Below are 16,984 nucleotides of genomic sequence, written 5' to 3' on the forward strand. Positions count from 1 at the left end.
TGGAATATAGGTGAGGTTCGGTGGGGTGAGGTCCAGAGCCAGTGACCAAGAAAAAAGTCTTGGGATGTCTCTGGTGCAAAAAGGTGGTTTTATGAAAGCGCTGGGACAGAACCTGTGGGCAGAGAGAGCTGCTGCACCGGGGTTGTGCGAGGTGGGGCTGATTGTACACTACGGGATTGAGGGAGGTAAGGAAAAGGGAGATTTCAAAAAGAACTTTTTTTTTAAGATTATTATTTTTTTTTTCAAGAGAGAGAAAGCGCACGAGCAGGGGGAGGGGCAGAGGGAGAAGCAGACTCTGCTGAGCAAAGGAGCCCTGATGTGGGGCTCAATCCCAGGACCCTGGGATCATGACCAGAGCAGAAGGCAGACGCTTAACTGACTGAGCCACCCAGGCGCCCTCAAAAGAACTTTCATCTATTAAGAACCTAGTATATGCCAAGCATTATTGGAAAGATAATGGATATTTTCTTCCTTCAAGTTACTCAGTGTAATGAGGGAAACAAACAAGGAATTAAACATTTTTAATATTTAATATGGTGTGGTGTAATTAATCCTATACACAATACTGTGAAAGCAGTTAGCTTAGGCGGACAGAGCAGGAGGGATGTAGGGATGTGGAGGGGTGCGGCCGCTGTGGGGAACATTGTGGAGGCTCCTGAAAAGATTTAATGACCCACCATGTGATCTAGTAGCTCCACTGCAGGTATGAATCTGAAAGAAATGAGATCACCGTCTCGAGGAGATATTAGCACCCCAGATTCACTGCAGTTTTTTTCACAGTGGCCGAGACATAGAAACAGCCTAAGTGTCCAGGAGTGGATGAATGGATAAAGAAAATATGGTAAACACACACACACACACACACATACACACACAGTGGAGTACTGTTTAACCCCAAAAAGAGGGGAAAAAAGAGAGAGAAGGAACCCCTTCCTTTTGTGATAACATGGAGAGACCACGGGGGCATTATGCTAAGCGAACTAGATCAGACAGGAAGACAAATCCTGTACAAGCTCACTTATATGGGGAATTGAAAAAAGTCAAACCCGTAGACAGAATACATTGGGGGTTACCAGGGGCTGGGGCTGGAGGGGAAGCTGTTGGCCAAAGGTACGAATTTCCAGTTATAAGATGAATAAGTTCTGGGGATCTAATGTATAAAATGTTGACTATAGTTAATAATACTGTATTGTATACTTGAAAGTCCCTAAGATAGTAAATCTTTAAAAGTTCTCAACATACACACACACACACAATAAAACTACATGAAGTGATGGAGGTGATAACTAAGCTGATTATGGTAAGATTGTATAATATATGCTTGCATCAAAAAAAAAAACAAAAAAACGGGGCACCTGGGTGGCTCAGTTGGTTAGGCAACTGCCTTCAGCTCAAGTCATGATCCTGGAGTCCTGGGATCGAGTCCCGCCTCAGGCTCCCTGCTCAGCGGGGAGTCTGCTTCTCCCTCTGACCCTCTTCCCTCTCGTGCTCTCTATCTCTCATTCTCTCTCTCTCAAATAAATAAATAAAATCTTTTAAAAAAAGGTTCATATGCTAAAGAGGACCTACAAAGATACCAGAGGCCTTGCCATTGTCAAGGTAAGGTTGTTTGTCCCTCTAGCAAGGTATTAACATTAAGATAGTTGGGAGCTTCCTGGAAGAATGTCACCCATGGCCCACCCAGGAGTGGGGGGTGGAGGGAGGTTGCAGGCTGTCAGCTTATGCTTCGTCTTCAGCTTGCCTTCCGCTCCCTCATCACCAGGACTGTAGGCAGCTCCTGAGCGGTACTTTCAAGCTCTCGTTCCTTGGTAGTCCCAAGCCCTGAGCTGGCTCTTCCCTGGTGAGTGACATGTTGGAAACTCCTCTCTCTACACAAAGTCCTTCCTCCAACATAAATCCATTTTCTTTTCCTGACAAACCTGTGAGCTACTCAACTGCCAATTTTACAAGGTAGAAGACTGATTTACACATCAAGAGCTCAGACCAGCTTGACCTCATCCTGCCCCGCTTGCCCCTCTACTTCTCCCCAGGTCTGCCTTCCCAGAAGGGCAGGTAGGTGCAATATGGGCCAGGTCATCTTAGCCCCAGCAAAGCCCAGGGCATTCAAGTTAGCCCTCAAGGCCCCAGGCCTTTTCTCACATCCAAAGGTATCAGGAAATGTGTTTGCTCTCTCCCTTGAGGCTGCAAAATGGGGAGGACTCAGCTTTAAAGTCAGGCCCAGAATGTTAATTCAACCCAGACCTGTCTGATTCCAGGGCCTACCATGGTTAGTAGTTCTAACCCACGGCAAGGCACTGTCTCCTTTAGAAGGGTCTCACATGGGAGTGCCATCCAACCCACATGCCAAGGGGTGGCCTGGCAGAGAAGCAAGCACAAGGGACCCTATGAGAGGGGTGTGCGAGAAGTAAAGGATTCCCAGAACATGCTGTCATTACCCAGCAGAGAAATGAGGCAGTTTGGGGGCTGCGACAAAAAGAAGCCTAGGGTTTTAAAGCGGGAGATATTAGGGTATCAGGGGGAGAAAAGCTTCCTAAGGAGCAGGGGCAGAGGAGTCTGGGACTCCAGAGGAGGGAGCCGGAAAAGAGGCAGGCTTGGAACTTAAGGCATAGAAGCTGCAGCTTACTGCTCCAAAATCAGGCTCCCTGAGTCACATCACCCAGACAGCAGGTCACCACCACTGGCTTACTGAGATGGGAGTCAGAAATGACCCCAGGTCTCTTTGCAGAATCTGTCCCAGCAACTTCCTCCTCCTGTCAAAACACAGGTGAAACGAATCGTGTCCACAGACTGACTTCAAACCTCAGGACAGCCTCCTTTCCCAGTCCCTTGGAAGACATTAGGCCCTCAGAATACTTTCAACCTCTTGCACTACTCCTAGGAGGGATGGAACTGCTCACCGCTGGACCCAGAAGGCAGGCAAACTATTGCACCAGCAGACCAGGCTGAGAGAAGGCAAAGTCAGCCAGAGAGAGAAAGAACTGGACACTTTGGGCAACTGCACCAGCAGTGGCCTCCTCCATCCCTTTGGCCTTCATGGACAGCAGCTGCTCTGATCAGAACCTGGGGTTTGGGGGAAGGGCTATTATGTCACGCCATGGAGGAATGTGGCTGTTGGGATAAAGCTGGCACACCGCATCTGGGTTCTCCCGCACTGCATGCAGTGCTGTGTCCCGAACGTCAGTAGTGGTATTAGACCGTATGCCAACTGCGTGAGCGGGGCTGAGCTTCATTTGTCTTGGTTTCTTCTTAACTAATTTCACAAACACATCCCTGAACAATTTCAAGGAGCCTAGTAGGAGCAAGGCAGGGCTGAATATGGGGCCAGAGATGAGTAAGAGCCAGTCTTCCGTTCTCAAGCTGACATTCTGGAGCAAACTACAGAGAGGGCCGCCCCCTGCACACGTTCTACAGAGACTGCGCTCACCCTCATGAGATCACATCCAAAATCAAAACTCCAGTCAAGACATTCCCGCCTGAACAAATTCAGTTTCCATCCACCTCACCAGTTTCAAAACATTCCTTTTCAGGTAAGATACAAAAACAAAACCAAAAGGTAATCTATTACGCCATTAGTTCCCACATTTGGTGCAGAGCCCCTCATCTACCCAGAATGGCATTGAGAGAAGGGAGCACACAGCACGCAGAGGTCGGCTACACTGGTGCTCCAAGACTCAAGGGCGCCACTGGGTCCTATGTCCGCCTCCTCTGCCTCATGTAACCCAACAGATTCCAAAACAGAAATGTTCATCACATAGGAGTAGAACCAAAAATTGGAAACCACCTAAACACTCAACAGGAAAATACCTAAACAAACAATGTAGCTATTAAATGTTTTTAAAGAGTGTTAATGATGTGGAAAATATTTATGATTTGTTTGGTAAAAAGCAAGATAGAAAACTCTTGGGATCAAATTCACTTAAAAATTATAATGTATACCTGTATGTCTGAATTATATACATATTTATAACCCAGAAGCACAGGTGCCTCTGTTAGGACTTGGGCAACTTTTTAAGATTTATGTTTTTTAGAGGCACCTTGGTGGTTCAGTCGGTTAAGCGTCTGCCTTCAGCTCAGGTCATGATCCCAGGGTCCTCAAATCGAGCCCCACGTCGGGCTCCCCGCTCAGCAGGGAGTTGCCTGAGATCCTCTCTCCTTCTCCCTCTGCCCCTCCCCAACTTGTGCATGCGCACTCTCTAATAAATAAAATTTTTTTAAAAAATAAGATTTATGTTTTTTAAGTAATCTCCACACCCAACAGGGAGCTCAAACTCACAACCCCAAGATCAAGAGTCAGATGCTCCACCCACTGAGTCAGTCAGGCATCCCACTGGCATCAACGTATGATGTGACACTCCAAAAGTCAAAGACCACTTGATTGCAGCACTGGACATGGAATGCAAAGATTGTGCCATCAGGAAAAGCCCAAGAACCCTAGATCCACTAAGGGGGTATGAGCTTCCTGATAGGGGAACCTTCAACAGGGAGACAACAGGGAGGCCAGAATGCTAAAAAGTATACACTGATTTAGCTGCTTTACTTTTCTTTGCAATCCTACTTTGCCACAGTTTTCAATAAACTTCAGTACCTAGCAGAAAACTGGACCTGAAGTAGGATTTAGAAATCTGAGAGGGTTCATAGAGGCAGAGTACTACTGCTAAAAGGAACAAAAACAAGCTAGTCAGTTTAGCTTCCTCCCAAACAAAACATGACCCCTCTATCACCACCCAAAGGAAGGACTCCATGCCACCATTAAAATGAAACACACTTATAAAATCATAGATTTATATCTTTGCCATTTATTTTTAAAATCTTATTCAAAATATTAAATAATACAATTTCAGATATGAAAAATTACTGCAATAAAACAGTTCAGGTGTATTTCCACTGTGCTCCCCTTCCTTATCACGAGAGTAAATTGTCCACCTGAAAGAAATGGTGGATTGCCCTACTTCTTCCATCTTTACACAAAGCACATGCCCACTGGCTCACCCGGGCTTTCTGAGTAGGTGTTTTAACATATATTAAGGGCTATGTTTTCTAAAAAGCTGCAGTGACATTTTAAGTCAAACATGGTTCAAATCACATATTTACATACTCATCAACTCTTTATTATATAAAGACAGGCTAAAATGAAATACAGTAAATAATTTCCAGTTGCTGTGAAAAACAAAACAGAAGAAAATAAAACAAGTACAGGGGGGAGAAAAAGTCAGTGTACACATTTATCCTTTATGTATACAAACAACTTCATTCAGGTATAATTTTAATTTGAAAGGCCTAGAAACAGTATTATTTAAGTGATAATGGCCCCTAAGATTTACTCAAACTTACTATAAAGTAATAAAGTGTGATACAATTTTAAACTCTGCTCCTTACTTGAAAGCTTGGAGGAACCTGTGCTACAATCAATTGCTAACTAAAAGCAATTGTATGTATATTTAGTATTTTCCCACAATTTCTACTTCTAAATTTAATTCAGTAATTCAAGCCAAAATATGGTATCTCTGTAACATTTTATCTATGTCCACTGCAAACTAGTCTCTCTATTGCCAGAATTTCTAGAGACATTTATTGTGTTACCTAAAATTGTGGTCAGATTGAGCAATATCATTATCTTAAATTATATTTAAATTACCCAAAAATATCCAAAGCAATTTTCCTGGAAGAAAAAAATGTTACTTATACGCCAAGCAGTATTACACACATCCTTGTAGATTACAGTTTGGGAGCACAAAATGTGGCTTAAAAAATAGTACTTGGATGGCAGAAAGAGAATCTGAGCCAGCAGTACCAGACATGTTTAGGATTTAGTTGAAGGTTGGGATCTTTTAAAACTAGTATTACTAATACTTCCAGAAGAAGTACAATAAAGAAATCTAAAACAAAACTAACAGATAATGCTTAGCTCCACATTCTGAACACCTGATTAAATTTACCTCTAAAATTGTAGATAAAAAATTATATACTCCTTGTTTGTGACATTTCATTTCCAAAGCACCAAGGCAAAATAAAGAGAGACCCATCTCTCATTTAAGTACCCACTGCCTATGGCAAACATCTGCACAGTATTATATAAAAAAGTCAAGCAAATAAAATTACATAATAAGCAAACTCAAATCACAGTGCTTTAAAAAATATAATCATTGGTAATCTTCAGAGAAGGCATTGCCTCATTAACATTCTGGTCTAGACGATGATATTCCACTGTTTTGGAACAAAGACCATCACGCCATTTCCTGCTTTGAACCAGAAGGAAAATCTGGAAAAAAACAAAATAAATTAGATATTCAAAAAAAGCAAATAGAGGATAGGCTAAAAGTGTAACAAGTGCACTCTCTCCCAGATTCCCAAATTCGAAAAGTAAAAAGACAACAACAAAAGGGCTTTATTTTCCATCATGTAAACAAAGTTAAACAGTGCTACTCAAATTTTAACGTACAGAGTGCTTGCTGAAGACTGATTCTGGGTTCTATCTGCAGTGATGAATTAGTAGATTGCGGTGGAGCCCAGGAGCCTGCCTATTTAACAAGTCCCTTATGTGTTTAGATCAGAGACAGCCCAACATTTCAACACTGGGAGAGAATATCACTGGCATTCAAAATAAATATGTAACGATTTTACAACCAGGAAAAAAAATATTAAAATACTATTGGGGCACCTGGGTGGCTCAGTTGTTAAGCGTCTGCCTTCGGCTCAGGTCATGATCCCGGGGTCCTGGGATCGAGGCCTGCGTCAGGCTCCCTGCTCAGCGGGAAGCCTGCTTCTCCCTCTCCCACTCCCCCTGCTTGTGTTCCCCATCCCACTGTCTCTCTGTCAAATACATAAATAAAATCTTTAAAAAAAAAATACTATTAAGTTCAATGCTTACTTAATTAAAAGTATTAAATTAACAATCTTTCTCCACAGTATTCCCACTGAAGGAACAATGCTAACTTAAGACATAATACCTGTTTTTCAAAAACCACTAGGCTTTGGTTTTGCTCAAAAAAGTTTGACTTCTTTTTTTAGAAGCATTCAAGGTAAAGCATTCTGTCTGTAATTTATTAAAATATACCATAGGTTTATAAACTGATAGACATCTTGATATTTTACTTCAGTCAATTTAAGATAATTGACTTCAAGTCAATTTAAACTTGACTAAAAAAGAAAAAAATTCTGAATCATCAAAAACATTAGTAAGAAATATGACTGAGATAATAAAGGGCAATTAGAGGGGCTGAAAACCCCAAACATACCTTCCTTTTGTTGTGATATGTAATGTAAACAACAGCAATACAAAAAGCAAAAATAATAAGATGAAAAAAGAAATGGCTATCTTCCTCTTCAATATTTGAGGATGGGGTCTTAAAAGATCTCACTGACTGTTCAATTTCCATGTAGTTCCTGTTTTCTTCCAGAGCCTCACTGGACTCATCATCCCTGGGGCTGGTGGTCCAGTCATAGTCTGGTTCTCCATAGTCTCCATTGTCCACAGTGTCTTTGGCAGTGGACGGAGAACTGTTGAGCATGAGAAGATCCTCCTCCTCTATGCTGGGATCTTCATTGTTATCTGTTTCCTCTTGAGACAGAGAAGTAGTAGGTGACGGATGAGGGGCTACAGATGCCCCTCCACCTTTCTCTGTACTAGCTGTGGGTTGGAGAGTGGTGTTGATTTGGAAGACAGAAAGTTTGGTTTGGTTTTCATGTGTTAAAGCACTCATATTTGGAGCAGAAACATCTGGCGGGAGTACAGTGTGGCTCTGCACATCAGTATTCGGTAGAGCTAAAATAGTGAATAAAGAACATTAAACTGAAATCTCCAACTTTATCTCCACCAAGCTAGAAGGATATTCACCTAAATTTTTCACTAAGCATTTCTCTTTGCCAAATTCCTCTTTCCCTTGAGAATTTGTTAATAAGTCTCAATAGCCAGCAATCAGTTACATTTCTTCTTAGTCAATTATTCATCAGGTAATAACTCTTTAGCCAGAAATTAACAAGTTTAGCACCATAAGAGACCTACTACATTATGTAGCCTGTCAGCAAAAGAAAAAGGAAAGAATAGAGAGGGGTAACTTTACGTCACAATGGTGAAATTCACACAAAGCTCCTATCCATCCCCTCTGTTTTCATTTCACAAAGGAGCTGGACTTCAATAACCATTGTCCAGACTGCACCCCATCTCCAGAACAGTAAGGTCACAAACTAGATATAGAATGTGAACCTAACGGGTGCCTGGGTGGCTCCATTGGTTAGGCGTCTGCCTTCAGCTGAGGTCATGATCCCAGGGTCCTGGGATAGAGTCCAGTGTTCTGGCTCGCTGCTCAGCAGGGAGTCTGCTTCTCCTTCTCCCTCTGCTGCTCACCCTGCTTGTGCTTTCTCTCTCTCTCTCTCTCTCAAATAAATAAAATCTTTTTAAAAAAAAATGTGAAACTATTTTCAATACAACAAATTTAAGAGAAGCTATAAGCAAGCTGTAGTCAGCATTTCTAAGTGATACTAAAACCAGAAGACCTCCTCTCCCAATTTCCTTTTTTGTTCTTTTTCTTTTTTTCCTTTTTTTTTTTTTTTTTAATTTAGGTATTCTTAGGGAGAAGAAAGCAAAAACTCCTTAAGGGGAAGAAATGGAAATTGAATTGGAAACCTGAAAACTAAGTGTAAACTAGACTATTTTAAAGATTGGGGAAGGCAATCCAGTATGGGAGTGACACCAAACACATACAAGCTCTTATTTCCCTATGTTCCTACCCACTCAGGGTGGTTTACTAAAGTAGTTTAAATTGTTTACAGAAGTAGCTCTATACACCAAAAGTTCAGAAGAATCCTGCTGAAATTTAACAGTGTTTCTAATATACAATCTAATGTAGTATCTGTTGAAAAGCTTCAAGAATATCCATTATACTTGTAAAAAAAGGAACTGTCTGGGGCACTTGGGTGGTGTAGTCAGGGTTAAGCGTCTGAGTCCTGGTTTCGGCTCAGGTCATGATCTCAGGGTTGTGAGATCCAGCCCTGTGTCGGGCTCCACACTCAGCACAGAGTCTGCTTAAGACTCTCTCTCCCTCTGCCCCTCCCCAATGCTCGCTCTCTCTCTCTCTAAAAGTATATAAATCTTTTTTTAAAAAAGAGGAACTGTCACATCAGATCTGAAAATACAAAGTACTATTTTAAAGTCCATCAAATTAAAGTAAAATATTTTATAGGGGTAAGATTAAACCAAACCCTTCCCAGGCTTTCACAAACATGTGCATACACGTAAATTAACAACCTAACAGACCACTCCTTGTTCAAACATGTAATACTTGAATACATGAATACATTCTGGTTTGTGTATCATAGTTGACACCTATTTTGTATAGAAAAAATAGCTAGTATCAACTGGACTGAATGAAATCTCTTAGAAAAAATAATTTAGTAAATTGGTAAAAAAAAAATTAGTAAATTAGTAAAACTGCCTTAAAGTATTTTCAACAGTTGGTTCCTTGAAACTTTCCATTGGAAGAAAAGAAGGAAACAGGTCCTACAATTGAGTATAGCATTCAGAAAACTATTAACAGGAATTTCTTAAAAGAATTTTTATATTTGCAATAGTATTATATATTGCTATTTCTCTGATATATTTAACTTCCCTTGGATCACAAATTTAAATGTAAAATGTAGGGATGCCTGGGTGGCTCAGTCGGTTAAGCATCCAACTCTTGGTTTCAGCTCAGTCATGATTTTAGGGTCATGAGATCAAGCCTACCTCTGGCTCACACTCAGCACTGATTCTGCTTGAAATTCTCTCCCTCTTCCTCTCCCTCCCCCTCTGCTCCTCCCCTTGCTCTGGACGGCAGGGCACATAGTAGCTTGCTCTCTCAAATAAATAAAGCTTTAAAAAAATAAAAATAAATGTAAAAGACAAAGGGAAAAAATCTTTAGAATCTAGGACTAGACACAAATTTGTAGACCTGACACCAAAAACACAGTACATAAAAGGAAAAAATCCATAAATTTGATTCTATCAAAATGAAAAACTTTTGCTCCATGAAAGACTTTCCTGTGAGGATGAAAAGATAAGCTACACAAAGGAAGAAATATCTGTGAGCCCCAACCCAAAAAAGGACTAGTATCCAGAATACATAAAAAATCTGAAAACTCAAAAACGAAAAAGCAAACCATCCAATTAGAACACAGGCAACAGACACAGAGGCACATTTCACTGAAGAGAATAGACAGATGGCAAATAAGCACAGGAAAAGATTATTAGCCACTAGGGAGATGCAAATTAAAACCACGATAAAGATATCACTGCACACCTATCAGAATAACTGAAATAAAAAGTAATGACAACACCAAATACTGGCAAAGATGCAGAGAAGCTAGATCACTTAAATGTTGCTGGTGGTAACACAAAATAGGAAAACTATGCCAGAAAACAGTTTGGCAGTTCCTTAAAAAATTAAATATGTAACTACCATATAACCCAGCTATTGCACTCCTGGGCATTTATCCCAAAGAAATGAAAACTTAACAATCACACAAAAAATCTGTACATGAATGTTTACAGCAGCTTTAATCATAAAAGCCAAAAACTGGAGGCAACCCAGCTGTCCTTCAAAGGATGAATGGTTAAACAAAGTGCAGTGTATCTATATAATAACAAAATATTACTCAGCAGTAAAAAAGAACTATTGACACATGAAACAATTTGATGACTCTCCATAGAATTATGCTAGGTAAAAAAAAAAAAAAAAAAAAGCCATTTCCAAAAAGTTACATACCATATGATTCCCATTTATATCACATTCTTCAAATGATAAAAATAAAGAAATAAATAACAGATTAGTGGTTGCCAGGATTTCAGGAGGGAGTGGGGACAGGAAGGAAGTGGGAGTAATTATAAAAAAGCAACACAAGAGGTTGATGGAAATGCTCTTTATCTTGACTGTATCCATGTCAGTATCCTGGTTGTGATATGGTACTACAGTTTCTTAAGACGTTACCACTGGGAAAACTGGGTAAAGGGTACGCGGGATCTGTATTATTTCTTACAACTGCAAGTGAATCTACAATTATTTCAAAATAAAAAGTTTAAAGAAATATATTTTTACTTCCCACTCCCCAAACAGTAAGGCCTTCTGAATGATCTGCCTGCTTCTACTTGAACCCCTACTGTCCGGTCTCCACACAGCAGCCAGAATCGCCCTGTAAAAACTTCAGTTCAATGATGTTACTCCTTCGGCTTAAAACCCTCTGGGCGCTCTCCTCTTCTCTCAAAAGTGAAATTCAAAGTCTTTGTAATAGGCTACAAGATCCTACATGATCTGGCACCCGTTACCTCAATCTCATCTCTTACTAAACTCCCAAACTACTCTGTCCCTGTTGCCTACTTAACAGATAGCAATAAATGTTTACTGAATATGCTCTTGACCCAATTCTCACCACAAACCCTACCTACACCACTTCCCAAGTAGCATCTTTGCACCTATCACACCCTCTGAAAAGCCTTTTCCATAGTTATCAGCCAGGCAAAACCGCACTCAGTCTTCTAAGGGTATCTCCAATGTCACCCCATTTGTTGTTATAACTCCAATACCTAGCACCAAGTAGAAGCAAAATTAGTAAGTACTGTTCAAGGAGTAAAAACTTGGACCTCCTGGGCCTCCACTCCTTCAAATCGGAGAATTTGATCTAGTCAGAAATGAAGAGTATTCAGAACAAAGTGACTTTGACTTTATGGATTTAATTGTTGAGCTTCTAGAACCATATGTATTACTTTAGACTTCTAAATGTTCCATTTTTACCCTTTTCTATTTGGTATTTCCACTCTAGTTAAAACAACATTTTAAAAATAACATTCTACATTTAATTCTCTTCTACTGGTCCCTTTAAAAAACTGTCTTAAAATCAACTACATCGATACTTCTTAAACAAGAATGCAGAGGACCCTGAGAATTCATTCACACTGGATTGGGAAACATGGGCTCAAAAATTAAACGCACTACACATTGAATTTAGGTGATCATTTGGGAGCAATTTAATGACAAACATAGAAAGTAGGCACTTTTGAAATGACATGGCAAGACTTAATCATAAGGTGATCAACCAGTGATCAAAAATAATGCTTATATTATTTTTTATTCTGTCAAAATAAAAATTTTAAATCCTTACAGATTGTCAAGAATACACCCAAGTACTGAAATTTTAAGAAACTTAATATGGAACAAGTTTAAATAAATCTAATGTAGTAACTTTCTAACTTTCTATGCTTACTTGAAGTTTGGAGCTCAACACATCCTATCTAGACTGTTATTTTTTTATTAATACAGTAATTACTTTGGGGTGCCTGGGCGGCTCAGTCTGTTAGGGATCCACCTTCGGCTCAGGTCATGATACTGGGGGTCCTGGGATGAGCCCTGTATCGGGCTCCCTGCTCGGCAGGGAGTCTACTTCTCCCTTTCCCTCTGCTCCTCCCCCTGCTCGTGCTCTCTCAAAATAAATTTAAAGATAAAAATAAAATAAAATAAATAAAAGAGTAATTACTTTGAAATCACTCTACCATAAGGTATGCTTAAAAAAAAACACTTCTCTTAGGGGAGTAAATCGGAGGGGGAGATGAACCATGAGAGACGATGGACTCTGAAAAACAAACTGAGGGTTCTAGAAGGGAGGGGGGTGGGGGGATGGGTTAGCCTGGTGATGGGTATTAAAGAGGGCACGTTCTGCGTAGAGCACTGGGTGTTATGCACAAACAATGAATCATGGCACACTACATCAAGAACTAATGATGTACTGTATGGTGATTAACATAACAAAAAAATTTAAAGAAAAAAAAACACTTCTCTTAAAATTTTACAAATGCCATGCTGTACTGTACTGCTGCTTCCCTCTTAAGAGCATAGATGTTACATTTAAATTATTTTTAGTAGAGAATAATAAGAATTTTAAATTGAGAGAAAGACTTAATTAAAAAAAAAAAAAGGATTGGGGCACCTGGGTGGCTCAGTCAGTTGAGCATCTGCCTTTGGCTCGGGTCATGATCCCAGGGTTCTGGGATCAAGTCCCGCATTGGGCTCCCTGCTCAGAGGGGAGTCTGCTTCTCCCTCTGCCTGCCGCTCCCCCTACTTGTGCTCTCTCTCTCTCTCTGACAAATAAATAAAACCTTAAATAAATAAAATTAAATTAAAATTTAAAATTTGAAAAGAGATTATCTAAAATGTCCCAGTTTAGCTGGAGAACTATTTATGGCACTCTAATAAATAAAAAGACAAGACACCTTAATACTCCACACTCCCCCCTCGCTTGCCCCTCCCTACAAAATTTTCAACCAGGGGAAAGGCTGTTTCTGAAATACAGTTACCAGCTATAGACCCCTCAAACTGTATGTCTTAAGCATTCCAGTAAGAAATATAAATGCTTAAATGTCAGGTTTTTTTCTTAAATGATTAAATAACTAAACAATCGTGCTACGTAAGCACTTTAGGAACAGGAATATCTGCATTAACCAGAGAAATCCTCATTATAGTTTACTCATGATGAAAGGGCCTTGGGAAAATGAACCTCAGTCCTTCGCCACAGACTTACAAATGCTTCTGGGATGGTGGCTGCCCTACCCTCATTGCTGCTAAGGAAACCTAAGGAAGTAACCACAGCACTGTAATAGACGAATGTATGGCTAGACAGCCCCTGTCGGCAAATAAGAAAACACTATCCCATTCATACTGTTTTTCACTGAAAAGTCAAAAAAGATTTAAGGAGAAAAGCAGGACTGTGTCTTGGCCTAAAGAAAAAAGGGAATACTAAACAAAATACTGCTTAATCATTACAAATTCTTATTAATGGATTTGTTCCCCCCAAGTCTCAGGTCCTAGGTTACATATTTCTTTATTTCCTGATAAAGACTTCAATATCTTCATTCACAATGTAACATTTCTAAAAAAAGAAATACTTAATCATGTAGCATTATTTACAAGAGCCAAGATATGGAAACAACCGAAATGCCCATGGATGGATGAACAGATAAAGATGTGGTGTGTATATACAATGGAATAATACTCAGCCATACACACACACAAAATGAAATATGGCATCTGTGACAACACGGATGGACCTTGAGGCATTATGCTAACTGAAAGAAGTCAGACAGAGAAAGACAAATACCATATGATTTCACCTGTATGTGGAACAAAAAAATCAACACAAAACAAAGAAGTCAAACTCATAGAGAAGAGACTGATGGTTGCCAGAGAAGAAGGAGTTAGAGGTTGGAGAAACGGCAGAAGAGCATCAAAAGGTACTAACTTCCTTGGGGCGCCTGGGTGGCTCAGTCCTTAAGCGACTGCCTTCGGCTCGGGTCACGGTCCCAGGGTCCTGGGATCGAGCCCCGCATCGGGCTCCCTGCTCAGAGGGAAGCCTGCTTCTCCCTCTGCCACTCCCCCTGCTTGTGTTCCCTCTCTCGCTGTGTCTCTCTCTGTCAAATAAATAAAATCTTAACAAAAAAAAGTACTAACTCCCAATTACAAAATAAGTCATAAGGATGTAATATATAGCATGGTGACTCTAGTCAGTAATATAGTAATGCATATTTGAAAGTTGTAAGAGAGTAAATCTTAAAGGCTCTCATTACAAGAAAAAAAATTTTTGTAACTCTGTATTGTGATGAGCGCTACCTACACCTACCGTGGTGATCAGCTCCCAGTGTACACAAGTATCATATCACTATATTGTACACCTGAATCTAACATGTTATATGCCAATCATACCTCAATAAATAATAAAAAGAATTTTAATAAAAATTTTTTAACGAAATAATCAAATCCTACAACTCCATTAAAATGAAGCAGTCTTGTCCGGCTAAGCCAGGACACAGGGAACCATGTTTACAAAAAATCTCCCTCGTCTCCTTCCTCCTCTCCTCGTCCCAAGCTCCTCAGGAACCCAAAGCCTCAGTATCCTGGCTCTTTACCGAGCACCAGAACCTCCCAGGTCTCAGAGATGCACCAGTACCCTAAGATAGCTTTCTCCCCTTCACTTTTGCTCTCCAAAATATTCCATCAGCTCAGTCTGGTCAGTGCCCCTGCCCACCCTAGTCTTTACTACTTAATCTCACCCGTTCCGGAAACCGCCCACACTCCCTTGGTCCTGCTAGACCCCTGGGTGCCTCCCCCCACCCTGGGACCCTCTCGAGACACCACACGTCCTAACCGCGGCCATCTCCTCACCGGTGATCTGTTCCCTCTGTCCCCTCACGACTCCCCGCTCCAAGCAATTTGGGAGATCCTAGCACCCGCCATCCCCTCTGGCAACCCATTCTTCAAGACTCTAGACCAACACCACCACTCCTCCCTCCACGCCCATCTACATACTCTGCTCCCTGGATCCCCGCATCTCTCCTCCCCACTTCTCGGGCTTCTCAGAGACCCCACCTCCTTAGACTCCCTCAAACAGCCTACTGTCCGTCCTCGCCCCTAGAGACCCTGCCCTATCTACACACAGCCATCTGCTCCGGACACTCGGAAGCGTCCTTTCCCTGGCCGGGCCTGTCTCCCCGCCCGCGCCCGCCCTGCCGCCGCGCCCCCTTTACCACTGGACATGGCGGCGGACGCAAGCAGGAGCGCCAGGACCAGCGGCCGCGCCAATACTTCGGGGACCTGAAGGCCCGGCGAAGGCCGCAGTTTCGCTTGCACGGTTCCTCTCATCCTCTTCAAGGTAGCAGCGGCCATAACGGACTCCGCCAGGAGCCTGCGCTGTTGCTAGGCTCTACGTCATGACATCAGACGCTGCGTATGGCACCACGGCCTGAGGCATCTGCGTCCCAACGTGATGACGTCACAGCCTAGCGTGAGGGGCTCAGGAGACCCGATAAGGAGGGGGTCGCTTAACAGATTGAGCCAGACTGAGCCACCCAGGCGCCCCGAGGCTGTAAATGTTAGATGAAGAGAGGGTCAGAGAGAGCCCCTCCCTGCCTGCCATGTGATGGGATACTATACAGTTCAGGAAAGTATTTTAAAAGCATTGGGGTTTTTCTGGGGTGCCTGGGTGGCTCAGTCGTTAAGCGTCTGCCTTCAGCTCAGGTCATGATCCCGAGGTCCTGGGATTGAGCCCCGCATTGGGCTCCTTGCTCCGCGGGGAGCCTGCTTCTCCCTCTCCCACTCCCCCTGCTTGTGTTCCCTCTCTCGCTGTCTGTCAGATAAAATCTTAAAAAAAAAAAAAATGGGTTGTTTTTTTTTTAAAGACTTTATTTTTCAGTAATCTCTCTACCCAAAGTGGGGCTCGAACTTACAACCTTGAGATCAAGAGTGGCATGCTTTATGGACTGAGCCAGCCAGGAGCCCCTAAAACATTGTTAAAAGAAACGGGTGACTGGATGGCTCTGTGGGTTAAGCAGCCAACTTTTTTTTTAATTCAATTAACATATAGTGTATTATTAGTTTTAGAGGCAGAGTTCAGTGATTCATCGGTCTTTTATAACACCCAGTGCTCATTCCATCGGGTGCCCTCCTTAATGCTCATTACCCAGTTACCCCATCCCCCCCTTCCCCCTCCAGCAACCCTGTTTCCTATGATGAGTCTCTTATGATTGGTCTCCCTCTCTGATTTCGTTTTGTTTTATTGTTCCCTCCCTTCCCCTATGCTCCGTTTTGTTTTTTAAATTCCACATATGAGTGAAATCATACAGTTGTCTTTCTCTGACTTATTTTAAGCGGCCAACTTTTTGATTTTGGCTCAGATCGTGATCTCAGGGTGAGATCCAGCCCTGCCTTCACCTCTGTGCTCAGGAGGGACTCTGCTTGGGATTCTCCCTCTGCTCCTCCTCCTGCTTTCTCTCTCTCAAATAAATTAATAAAATCTTTAAAAAAATTTTTGTTAAAAGGAATATCTGCCTGGATAACAGACTGATCCCAAAAGGGAAGTAGCTGCCCTCCCTCTCCCAAAGGCAAATGAAACTCAAATGTTCACAGTGGCCATATCTAGGTGGTGGAATTATAGGTGGAAGTTTTACTTTTTATCTTTCTCCTAATCATTT

General features: G+C 41.7%; 1 protein-coding gene across 1 annotated transcript; it reads right to left on the reverse strand.

Annotated features, from left to right (window-relative positions):
* Nucleotides 1-4,776: 4,776 nt before the first annotated feature.
* Nucleotides 4,777-15,752, reverse strand: C5H5orf15 (chromosome 5 C5orf15 homolog). Its single transcript, XM_027605265.2, has 3 exons — nt 15,542-15,752; nt 7,236-7,762; nt 4,777-6,259 (listed from the first exon to the last, which is right to left on the reverse strand). Exons 1-3 carry the CDS (start codon nt 15,678-15,680, stop codon nt 6,128-6,130), a joined length of 798 nt encoding a protein of 265 aa, XP_027461066.1. The 5' UTR covers nt 15,681-15,752; the 3' UTR covers nt 4,777-6,127.
* Nucleotides 15,753-16,984: the final 1,232 nt, after the last annotated feature.

The sequence above is a fragment of the Zalophus californianus genome, chromosome 5 (genome assembly GCF_009762305.2).
Source record: "Zalophus californianus isolate mZalCal1 chromosome 5, mZalCal1.pri.v2, whole genome shotgun sequence".
Classification (NCBI taxonomy): domain Eukaryota; kingdom Metazoa; phylum Chordata; class Mammalia; order Carnivora; family Otariidae; genus Zalophus; species Zalophus californianus.

Bases quoted from the DNA above. Each gene is read 5' to 3' on its own strand.
- C5H5orf15 (XM_027605265.2), bottom strand. From the start codon at position 15,680: ATGGCCGCTGCTACCTTGAAGAGGATGAGAGGAACCGTGCAAGCGAAA. The intron at 7,763-15,541 runs GTAAAGGGGGCG...TCACTATTTTAG, and splicing joins GTCCGCCGCCATGTCCAGTG to CTCTACCGAATACTGATGTG. The intron at 6,260-7,235 runs GTATGTTTGGGG...GTTTTTTTCCAG, and splicing joins CATATCACAACAAAAGGAAG to ATTTTCCTTCTGGTTCAAAG.